The sequence below is a fragment of the Ursus americanus genome, chromosome 16, assembly GCF_024610735.1.
Source record: "Ursus americanus isolate L20-20 chromosome 16, mUrsAme1.1.p, whole genome shotgun sequence".
Classification (NCBI taxonomy): domain Eukaryota; kingdom Metazoa; phylum Chordata; class Mammalia; order Carnivora; family Ursidae; genus Ursus; species Ursus americanus.
This window is the reverse complement of record NC_142142.1, coordinates 4,719,724-4,732,286: the sequence shown is the minus strand read 5'-3', so window position 1 is coordinate 4,732,286 and position 12,563 is coordinate 4,719,724. Positions and strand designations below refer to the sequence as shown.

The window sequence follows — 12,563 nt, the reverse complement described above, 5'->3', positions numbered from 1 at the left end:
AATAAACAACAAGAAAGAGGCAAATAAAAAAAAAAAATCTGACTGGCCAGGGGCCACATAGTCCACCTTCCGTGGGGAGAGAAGGCCCAGAGTTGGCTTGGTGTTTCGGGCTTGTCTGACTGGATATACTGTGTTTATGGTCAAGGACAGCATTTACAAGGACACGAAAGTTGTCTAAATTTTGGTTTGCTAATGTGGCACTATGGGCAGGAGTGGCTCCATCTTGAGCCTAAAAGTTTTTTTCAACATCTTTAATTACTCGGTTTTAAACATGATCTCCTATGCTTTCTTCTAAAAACTTTATACTTTTTTTTGATCATAAGACTCCTTTTTTTAAAAAATTTTTTTATTATGTTGATTGTCACCACACAGTACATCCTTAGTTTTTGATGTAATGTTCCATGATTCATTGTGTGTAACACCCAGTGCACCATGCAATACGTGCCCTCCTTACTACCCATCACCAGCCTATCCCATTCCCTCACCCCCCTCCCCTCTGAAGCCCTCAGTTTGTTTCCCAGAGGCCATAGTCTCTCATGGTTCATTCCCCCTTCTGTTTACCCCCCCCCCCGGCTTTATACTTGGTTTTTGTTGTTGTTATTGTTGTTGTTGTTTTTACATTTACTATCTGGCTTACTGACTTTCCTTATAGAGTATTGACTTTTATTTTGGCATGCAGGCACATTGCTTGTGGATCTGTCAGTCACATTCCATTCATAGGAAATATAATGTCTGCCTCCTATTCATCCCACATTCTGACACTAGGACACCTTGACCTTCTGTATTGAGTTGATGTAGTTCTCAAGGAAATTGTAAGCAGCTCCAAAGCGGCTGAGGAAATAGCAGTAGGAAGCTGAGCATTTGGCAGATGAGATCAGAGATATGATGTCCTGGAAGGCAGGGGAAGACTTTTCTGAACACTTTAACTATTCCTCCACTGCATTCTCTGCACCTAAAGGCATCACCCTTGTGGAGAAGGACCGCTGAGAGGTTTGATAGTGGTCATTTTAGAAATGAACACAAGGGGGCGCCTGGGTGGCTCAGTCGTTAAGCGTCTGCCTTCAGCTCAAGGCCTGATCCCCGCACTGTGGAATCGAGCCCCACATCAGGCTCCTCGCTATGAGTCTGCTTCTTCCTCTCCCACTCCCCCTGCTTGTGTTTCCTCTCTTGCTGGCTGTCTCTCTCTCTGTCAAATACATAAAATAAAATCTTAAAAAAAAATAGAAATGAACACAGGTACTTTGTCTTTAGTCTATGGTACAAATGAAACTTTCTTACTTTAAACTAATAGAAAAATGGGGAAAAATAGATTACACATTTGTTTTTAGGCTCTGGGAAAATAAATATTGTGGAATTGTGATCTCTACATACTAATGGCATCTTTGTGGATCAAGGAAAAAATAAAACAAGGAGTTTGGGTCACAAATCCATAAATATTCTGAGTTCCAGATCTAGAAAAAGGTAGTAGCCTAGAAAGAAATTTAGCTCCTGCAAGATTTTGACAAGTTCTTTCATGTAGCAGACCAAAACTGAGGGCACTACTTGAGGCTAAGAATGAGGGATAGGGTTCCTGCCCCAAAACGTAAATTAAGCACACACACACACACACACACACACCAAAAACTGGTATCAAACCGCTTTCTAGAATTACATTATAGAAGATGGTTTACTTAGAGATGTGAGAGGATAGAGGCACATTCTGCCCCAAGGAACTGAACCCACCTTCCCTCTGTCCCAGTAACTAGATCTGCGATGTCCATGAGATGATTGCTGGATCAGGACCAGAAGCCACCACACTACGCTTTGGCTTGGGACAGAGTGCTTAGGAGAACAGAATGAGGTACCCGGAAGAAGGAGCACACGAAGGAAGTAAAAAAGAAAGAGAAAAGTCAGAGGGAATCTTCCACTCAGAGCCATGCGGCAAACCACCAGGATATGTGAAACCAGACATTATATACGTATATTACAATATAGCCTCAATATGTAATATATTCACTAAAAAGCAAGGAGAAAGGAACAAAACAAAATGAGATGTTTAAATGCATCTATTATGTCAGTATATCTAGAGATTAAGTTAATCAAGACTGTGAGTTCGACAAATATAATTTCCAAACTCTGAAGCTTCGTGTAGTAGGCAGAATAATGGCGGCTCCGGTGGTGTCCCCATCTTAAACCTCTGTGATTCTGTTAGGTTGCAAGGCCATAAGGGATTAAGATGACTATCCGATGAAACTCATCAGTAGACCTTAAAATAAGGAGATTATTCCAGAATATGTAGCTGGCTCAAATGTAATCACAGAGATCCTTAAAAGTAGAAGAGGGAGGCCCAAGGGGAGAATCAGAGGGAAATTAAGTACAGAAGAAGGGTAGAAATAATATCGTTTTCCTTGAAGATGGTAGAAGGGCATCTAGAGGCTAGAAAAAGCAAGGAAAGAGTTTCTCTTCTAGAGCCTCTAAAAAGAGAAGCAGCCTTCTCAACACCTTGATTTTAGCTTGGTGAGACCTAGGCTAAATTTATGGGCTACAAAACTGTAAGATAATTACTGTGATTTGTGGCACTTTAAGCCATGGAATCTGTGGGGTTTTTTTTTTTTTTGTGTGTGTGGTAATTTTTAAAAATAATTATAAAAAAATATTCTGCATCCCACAAAAAAAGAGTATACTTTTTTTAAAAGATTTTATTTATTTATTTGACAGAGAGAGACAGCCAGTGAGAGAGGGATCACAAGCAGGGGGAGTGGGAGAGGAAGAAGCAGGCTCATAGCGGAGGAGCCCGATGTGGGGCTTGATCCCAGAACGCCGGGATCACGGCCTGAGCAGAAGGCAGACGCCCAATGGCAGCGCTACCCAGGTGCCCCTCAAGTTAGTTTTTTAACCCATTATTAGGGAAATTTAAAGAAGACTACATCAATAATAGAATATATCATATTTATAATATAAAGATACAGTATTATAAACATATCAGGTATTTCTGTATTGATATACAGATTCAGTGCAAGCAAAACTAAGTGTGTGTGTGTGTGTTTATAAAATGAGAAACTGCTTATAGACTTTTTGACAATGCAAAGTGCAAAGAATGGCTAAGATTTTTTTTTTTTTTTTTTAAGCAATGGGGAGAGGGGCAGAGAGAGTGGGAGAGAGAGAAGCCGAATCCCACATGGGGCTCAGTCTCAGGACCCTGAGTTTATGACCTGGGCCAAAAAACAGAGTTGGATGCTTAACCAACTGAGCCACCCAGGTGCCCCTGGCTAAGAAATTTTTTGAAGAAAAAGTTGAAGATCTTACATTCCAATATCAAGAGTAGAAAACTTTAATTGTATTCATACAATATTGGTGCAAGATTATACAAATAGACTAATTAAAGAACACCAGATGTACAGGAACATTCTTAACCTCTGAGAATTCTGTCTCAACTGACTGTGTCCAGATTGTCTAGACTGAATCTCCTAGGGTTCCAATATCCCCAGCGTCCTGAAACACCAAGCTACATCCCATCTCAAGGGAAAAGAGTTAATACGGTTGACCTCATCCCTTGTGTGGGAATGGAAAAAAATGGTGGTACCCACATAACATGAGTTCTATCTCCTGGGAATATAAGGTAATGCATACAAACCTTCATATCACCTCTCCTGGAACAACCCCCACCCTAAAATTTTACTTGCTTCCTTCTAAACAGATATTTTCCACTACTCCTGTAAAGCAAGAGATAGAAGACAATTTGGTGAGCTGAAAACCACAGCCAATTGGGGAAGAGAAAAATGTTACATTGGCTCTTTGTTTTTTATCAAACAATGTAGCCTTGTGTTTACTCAGTGTCCAAGTAGGGTCTGTGTCCTAAAGGACATGATCCTGGAAGGAAGGAGTCCTGCTGACACTGATGATTCCATAAGGAGACAGCTCCTGGCAGAAAACGACTGATTTCACATGCAGACCAACTAATGTGACCAGGAATACAGCGAGGAATCTGGAAGGAAAGAGAGCTTTTGGGTAAAAGAAGTGAAGTCAGAATCAATTTGGACTGAAGCAGCAAACCTTGGTTTGTATGTTTTCTGTTGACCTCCTTTGTAGTTTTAATGATTAGTGGCTTATTTTTTTCCCCTTTGAATGTATTCCCTGGGACCCTGAGGAAATGTGCTTCTTGTCAGGAGGCAGGAGTCTGTGCTTAAGAGACTTGAGTTGCAATCTAGCCTAAATTTTGACATTTTGGGGCTTTCTCAGTCTATCTACTTTTTATACCACAGGAGATGAGGTGGCCATCCTTTTAGGGACAATTTCACAAAGACTCGGTCGTTACCATCATTCTAATAAGGTCAGTGCGCACAGTTGTTAGCCTGCATCAGACCTGCGGACAGAACTCGGAGCACACATTCTTGCCAGGGTGGAGGATGAGTTGTGGTTGGGGCAGGGGTGGGGGGCTGCTTTTGGGACACTGGGAACTAGTTACATTCCTGCCTTGTTCAGTTTGACTGCTTAAGGACTCTGGCAATGACAGAATCGTCCCCTACATGACAGAACCTCACTATATAAAGCTTTGACTGGGATTCTGGCAGAGAGGTGACAAAATCCCACACGTCTCAACCCGTTCCTCCCTCCTTGTCACACAACTACAGATTCCTGCCAAACACACGAATCTAGAACTGTTGTGACCTGTCCTCAAAATCCACTTCCTTTCCTTCGATAAACTAGATCACACAACAGAGTTAAAACTGAAATGCCAGAGGCACTCCAACGGCAGGCTCTATTTAGTGCAAAGACGGGGTCCAAGCACTGGCAGCCCAGAAATGAAAACATTCGCGCAGCACTATTTTATTATTTTTAATTTTATGTCCAGGAGGTGAGAATCTGCTTTGCTTGACTTGGCCCAGGCCAGTCACCCCAGCTGGTATCTGTTATGGAGGCATTGTCACACTCACCGGTGGGTGGGGCTCTCTCCCTGGCTAAGTTAGGGAACAGAGATCCTCCAAGGTTTAGGGGATCATCCCTGAGACCATAAATCATCCTGTGAGCTCACTGCCCTTTGCCTGAGTCGGGGGGATGCTTACCTGTCCCTGTGCACTTGCTGGTCCATGCATTCTCTCATTTTCCCATCCCGGGAAGCATCCCTCCTAGTCCGAACCATGTTTCAATCCCTGTGCAACAAATCTATATCCCCCTCAGCTCTGGAATCTGTTCTTTCTTTTTCTCCCCTTTTCGTTACCTTTTCTACTGCTCTATTGGAATTCTTCAGTTTATTATCGAAACTGTTGTTGGAGACATAGTATTTGCTGTGTAGAGAGGTCCACTACTTGCAGCTCACCCCGTTTAATAGTTGTAATATTTCCTGCTTGGGTCTCTCCACTGCCCTCCCTCTCCTGACATACACAAACCTTCTTCTCCTTATATATGACATGTTTTCTTTTTTCCATTTGAGCCTGGGCCTATCCAAATAATCTACATGGAGAAAGGGACACAGTTATTTAGGTTTAATCATACGAAATTGCTAACGTACAAAAATAACCCTTCTGTAAGGTGTGTTAATAAATGTATAAAGGAAATGAAGTGGGGCCACTGGCAAAGGAAAGGGGCAATAACAAGTCAATTCTATAGGTGCCAGCATCCAGGGGACAGAGGAAACCCGAATGTGACAGCTGCAGTCCCCCACCACGGTCAGCCCCAGCCCATTCTGACAGCTGATTTGACCTCAGGGCTCCAAAGCCAGTGGGTCTCAGACTGAAGAGACCATGTATAATCTGAGCTGCTACAATCCCAGTTCCTTTATCCTTGTGGGGATACCTGGCCTGGAGAAGTTCCACAGCTGGATCGGGATTCCCTTTTGTGTCATCTATGTTCTGGCTGTTGTGGGCAACTGCACCCTCCTCTACCTCATCGCCGTTGAGCACAGCCTCCATGAGCCCATGTTCTTCTTCCTAGCGATGCTGGCTACCACGGACCTCGTCCTGTCCACTGCCACCGTGCCCAAACTGCTCAGTAACCTCTGGCTGGGCTCCCAGGAAATAACCTTCTCTGGCTGTCTCACCCAGATGTTCTTCCTCCACTTCAGCTTTGTAGTGGACTCGGCTATCCTGTTGGCCATGGCATTCGATCGCTACGCGGCCATCTGCTTCCCCCTGCGGTACACCACCATCCTGACCCCGCGGGTGCTCATCAAGCTCGTGGTGAGCATCGTTGGGAGAAGCTTCTCTGTCATCTTGCCAGATGTTTTTCTGCTGAAACGGTTACCCTTCTGTGGGACACGCATCATCCCGCACACATACTGCGAGCACATAGGTGTTGCTCGGCTTTCCTCCGCTGACATTTCTGTCAACATCTGGTACGGATTTTCTGTGCCTCTCATGACTGTCATGTCGGATGTGATCTTAATTGCTGTTTCCTACACCATCATCCTCCGCGCTGTCTTTCAGCTCTCATCTCAGGGTGCCCGCCAAAAGGCGCTCAGCACCTGTGGTTCCCATGTCTGTGTCATCCTCATGTTTTACACACCTGCCTTCTTCTCCATCATTGCCCATCGCTTTGGGCACAGCGTCCCTCGAAATGTGCTCATCCTGTTTGCCAACCTCTACGTGGCCATCCCCCCTGCTCTAAATCCTGTGGTCTACGGAGTGAAGACCAAGCAGATCCAGGACAAATTTATTCTCCTCTTCTCTTTGAAGAAGACACAATGAGTGGGGAGGGCCACTGAAGGAGAAGTTCAGGTAAAAATCGATTAGGTGAAATTTTATATAACACAGGAAGACATAATAAAGCTATAACTGTTATTAATTTGAAATTTTAGCATTCTAGCCATGTGCAAAGTATGGGAAGGGAAGAAAAGAGAGAAAGAAAATCTTCTGGACTTTCAGAAAATCAGGGGTGTTCTTAGTTCAGTTTTCTCACCACTTGTATGAAGAGGGTAATGATGGGTACACAAGAGCACTAATACGCAGGTTTACGTTTTTCCTGTTGCTAATTTTGAGATGTTTGAAGGCTAGATATTTCCTAACAGACAACTCACCCCTGTATTTCTCAGTTCCTAAGTTAAAGACAAAGGCTCCTGTGTTCCCTCTTTCAGTAGCTATCAGTGATCTCAACTATAACTACCAAACTTACTGCTTTGCGTTTCAGTCCTGTATCTGTATTATTAATCCCTCCTCCTGTATCCTGTACTTGCTTTACTTTTTTTCCTTACCCATCTCAAATTACATAGAGCTGACTGTCTTTTGTATCTGTTTCCTTCAATTGCATGCTCCAAGAAAATTTTCACTACCCTTGGTCCATATTTTACAAAGTATTAATCAATTGAATTAAAAATAATTATAACAGGGTAATATCAGTTAATTCATTTCACAGATGAGGACATGGAGACTTACAAAGATTACAGAAAGACAATTAGTAGATTTAGGATCCAAACCCAGGTCTGTCTGATCCAGGATTCTTTATCCAATTGCTTCCTGGATATCTACTCCCTTGAATGGCTTACGAACACCTCCAACTTAATTTCTCCAAAACTGACCTGGAAACTCACTAACTTCCTCCATAAAAAGTGCCCTTCCTTTTCAGTCTTCTTTTACAGTGAATGAATGGCACTACCAGCAACAGGAATTCCCAAGCCAGGAACCTGTGGCTTGTCCTTGCTTTATCCTATGTCATGCTCCAACAAAATTTAATCAATATTTGGGTTAAATATTTGATTTCAAGGTGCTTATAAGTCATACCATTGAATATATACGTGACATTCTCACTTTTATCATGACCATTGAGCTTGCCTGGACCCTTTTCTATTTTCTCTCCCTCTGAGAATATTTCAGAGTCGTCTTTTTAAAGGAGTTCCAACCCTGCTCCATTCAATCCACTCTCTCTATAAAAGCTAAAACGATCATTTTAGAATTCATAGGATTGTGTCACTTTGCACCTTGCATTTCTTCAATAATTCCATTGTCCTTGGGACCAATGCAAGGAATGGAAGAATTTAATGAAAAAGTCAGAACCTTACATTTAATTTACATTTATTTACACTTCATTTATGTTTCTTTCACTTAATTTGCACATCCCTGTCTCTTTGAGCAAGTAATTCCAGAAGTGATGTTCTTTTGTGTGCGTCATACTCAATGTCTGGTTATTTAAAACAACATCAACAACAAGAAGTTGGTGTGAGTAGAGTGTGCATTAAGTTGAGTTGGGTAGGAGCCATCTATGTCCCTCTTAAGAAACTATCCCAGGATAAAAATGCCCATTGCCTACAATCTCCACTGAAAAAGAAGCCATAGATTTAATCAAGATGAACATATTAAATTACTTGGAAGTAAGAAACAAAGAGTAAAATTGGTATATTGAGATAAGATCCTCTGTGCGTGTGCGGGTCTGTGTGTGTGTGTGCTGATATTTTCTTTGCTGTCTATAATGCCCTTAGGCAGTTCAGAAGATACACAGGTAGGGCTGCTTTATCCTTGCCACAATTACAAACCATCAGCCTTATTCGCTTGTTTATTTATCTATCCACACCTACATTATGAGCTCCTTGAAGGCAGAAACTTAGTCCTAGGTGTCGTCTTCTTATGCTTTTTTATATGAAAATATCTGACCCACCATGTGTTCTCAATAAAGGTTTCATACATATTCAAACTTTGTCAGAAACTCCTTCTTGATGCCATTATCACTAACTTTTCTTTTCTTCCTTTTGTAACCAGTTTAGATTCCATAGTATATTATCGCCGTCATTGTCTTGTTTATCCTAAACTCAACTTGTTCTAAACTCAGCTGTCTCTCTTACATACTCAGTTGAAAAAAAGGAATCTTGATGAATCTTAACGAAGTTAGTCCTGTATTTTGGAGAAGTTGGAGAAAATGACGGCACAAGATAGACTGATACTACTGTTAATGAAGTAAGACAGTACACCACCATACTTGCCTAGTTTCAGCTTCTCAAATGCATCACATGTCTCCTTTTCTCTTCTACTTGTGCTTTCTCTTTATTCTTTGCTTGGCAATTCCTGCTTAGGCTTCAACTAAAAATGCCCTCAGATATTCCTTTTTTAGTCCTGTTTATTAGACTAGTATCTCTCATATGCATTCTCATTGCACAAGGTACCTTCCATTTTAAGACTTACCACAACTTTAATATGATGATTGCTTGTATACTCAGTTGTTTAATGTCTGTTCCTCCATTATGTATCATCAAAGACCAGGTTCATGTCTGCCTTCTTTATCACTGCATTCCTATCATTCACAAGCTCCTAGTTCGTAATAGGAATGCAATAAATGTTTGCTGAATAGAAGAGTTGAAATGAATGAGTTTTAATGAATGAATGAAATCCCTTTCATTTGGTAAGATTCTACCTTTGTAATTCTAAATAATCAGAGAGAAAATTATGGAGAGTCATGGAAAAGACTTATTTTTTCCACAGTAAGGTGATAGTTGTTTCCCCACTTATTCTTCAGAGCCCTTCTTTAAATTAAGCATTTCTAAGTTATTATTCCCTTTTTGTAGATGCCAAAACTGATTTCCAAAAGAGTTAAAGTATTTTGTTAGAGCACAAAGGGAGGGATGAGTAGAACAGCGATAAATTCCAGATGGTTAGTCACTGGGCATTGAAAGTAGGCTTCCTTGTTGTTCGTTGGAAGGTAGATGTAGGGTTCTGTTGGAAGGATGAGACTTACCCTGGCTGGCTGGCTATGCTTTTCAATTTTGTGTGTGCTTTGTGTTAGACATTTGCACTAAACAAACGGATTACTAGCGTGTAGTCTAAAAAATTGACTGAACACAGAGTTAGTGATGATTCTCCACTGCGGGAAGATGGATAGAACTACCAAGCAAGACTGAACATGAAGTAAGTATCTAAGAGGAGAGGCCTCTTCACACCTGGAGAGATGCAGCCCCACTGAGAATTATCTCCAGGGTTTTGTTAAGGCTAGAAGCAGATGCATTTCAGTCCAATAGAAATGTATTGATTTTCCACTGTGAAGTACTCTCAGCTAGGGATTCAGAGGAAAATGAAATAGTCTCTGCACAAGAACTTTGAGGAGCTCTATAACGAGGCTGACATGTAGGAGAATGACTCTGGCCAGACTTTATCAAATTACTGATCAAACTAGATCAAGACCCCGCTGAGGCTCAGGTATGCTATAATTGTGGATTCTTCCAAAGTTTCCAAGCCACCACTAATAGGAACTGATGTGTAACTTTCTAAGCCAGGGAAGTGTTAATTTGGTTGAATCCTTGTTCATGTCCCAGACCGACTTGGAGCCTTGGGACCTGAGGCCTATGGGTCCCCTGGGTTCAAGGCCCTCTGTTCTAACCTGTCTCTAATTCCCAGAGATGACAAGAGAGTACATTTGCATTCCACACTTCCAAGCTCTGTGTTAGTTCTTCCCTACTGTGAACATGATCTTATGTCTGTCCCTTATGTCCCCGTGCCTGCCCTTACTAATCCTGGAAGTGCTTCTTTTGTTCTTTGGTCTGTTTTTCACCTGCTGTGTTTCTGCACTCTCTGATCATCACCTTGCCTTTGCAAAGCAGTTCTGGGACCAGGATCTGCAAGGTATAAGCCCATGGTGAGCAGTGCAGAACTCTCAGGGAGTAATGGAGTAGAGCCGATGAGAAAAGGAGCTGGTGAAGAGGAAAGAGGCAGGTGAGGAAAGAGGGGGCTCCAGGAGAGAGGAAAGGACAAGATTAGAATTCTACATGTAGATTATAGAGCTGACACTCATGCTAAGAGAACGGTGTGAAAGAGGGGTGTCTATTAGGAGCTTAATTCTAAGCCCGTGCCACTTACTTCCCTAAAATGTTTCTAGGCATTTCTAAAGATCAGAATTATAATGCTATGGATGTAAAAATAAACAAGCAAGCAAACAAACAAACAAATAAATAAAAAGCAAGCATGAGTGGTCATGATAGATTTAGAACTGACCGTTTCAAACTGGGGCCAGACACCTGGAGATTGAAATTTTATATACCATCTCAGAGATCTTTAGGTTATCTTATATGTGTAAGCAGTGGTTTGTATTCGTGAATGCATTTATGAATGAGTGTCCTGTTGTTCTTTTGGGGTGATAGGGGCAAACACTGAGATAGCCACCCACCCTACACACCATAGAGAGACACAAGTGCAAAACGCAGTTGAACAGTTGTTTTCTGGAATGGGTCTTAAAATAGTCCTTCTGTGACCTACGGACCAACCATGGATATTCCTTTCCCTAAAATGGGACTGAAGAAAGATATTTGCATAGACACACTTAGCATAAAAAAGAGAAATAAAGTCAAAGTATGAATTATAATACTTTGTGATCAAGTTATTACTGAGGGACCTGTCCTATGTTTAGTGCTGGAGGAGATAGGGCATGTAGAGATACAGATGTGTCATTTCAATGTCCCCAGCCTTAGGAGGGAGGGCAAAAATGCTCAACAATCTGTCAAAGACCAGTAAATAAGGTGGGAGTAGAATGTTTGCTAAATGCAAAATCCTATTTGGGAGTCTGTAGTCAAAGGGACTAATCGAAGAGTACTAATACTGGTAGATTAAAGAGAATGTATAGTTCGTGATACCTGACAAGTTTCAAGAAAGGAAATGTGAAGCCACAGGCCATTTTTGTATATAGGACTTTGAAGTTAGGTGAGGAAAGTGCTACTAATTTCCCACATTAGCCGCGTCCTTCCTTCCAGACCATCTTGTGGCGTGGAGTGTGCAGTGTTTGGGGATTCCTTAGGTTTGTTTGGTGGGAGCCTTCATCCAGTTTGGAAGTATTTAACAATGGGAAGCAAGTTTTCATGCTTTTCCAGATCTTTAATTGTCTAGTGTTTAGGTGGCCAATTTACCTGTGGTTTTATGGTAGGCTGCGAGGCTATAAGATTGAGGCTGTGTGGGTGAATGACAGCGTAGTCACAACACTATTTGGATGATCAAGTTCATTGTGAAGTCCACTGGACCCTCTGCCACTCGACAAGAACTTATTTTACTCAACAAGAACTTATTGAACCCTCTGTGGCAGCTGGTGTCCTAGGGATAGAATAGTGAAATAAGCAGACACAATATCTATTCTCTTAAAGTTTACCATTTATTAAGTGAGAAAGCCAAGTAAAATAAAATGAGAATAGTTTGGTAAGTGCTCTGATTGGATAATGTGGAGTGCCAGGAGTGTGCCTGGGAACATTACCTAATTTGGATATTGTTCAGGAAAGCGTGCTCTGTACTGTAGATGAAAGAAAGTTAGCTAGAGATAGTCAGAAAATGGACCAAGCTGAAGAAACTTCTAAGACCAATGCAGGAGAAAAGGAAATCAGGCAAGAGTATTCCCAGAAGCTTAAATTGGTGGAGACACATTCAGTGGACTAAAGTTATCTCACTTTTGACATGGGAGAAGGCTGTAAGGCCGCTTCCACTTTGATATTCTTATCTGGGGTCTGGGGTTAGTTAATATAACACTTGTTTATGATTGGACAAGGCAAACTATTCAAAGTCTTTAAAGTGACATTGAGGGACTATGTGGGTGTCAGTTAGGCCATGGTGTTAAGTAGAAAACCATGAGTTCTTTGCAAATTCTTGTTATGAGAATAAGCAGCAAGAGATCTACAGACGTGGATAGGACCCACA

The 12,563-nt window shown here is 41.6% G+C and overlaps 1 protein-coding gene across 1 annotated transcript; it reads left to right on the top strand.

The window, feature by feature from the left end:
• The first annotated feature begins 5,720 nt into the window (after nt 1-5,720).
• On the top strand, nt 5,721-6,662 carry LOC123782695 (olfactory receptor 52H1-like). Its single transcript, XM_045782967.2, has one exon. It carries the CDS (start codon nt 5,721-5,723, stop codon nt 6,660-6,662), a length of 942 nt encoding a protein of 313 aa, XP_045638923.1.
• The last annotated feature ends 5,901 nt before the right edge of the window (nt 6,663-12,563 follow it).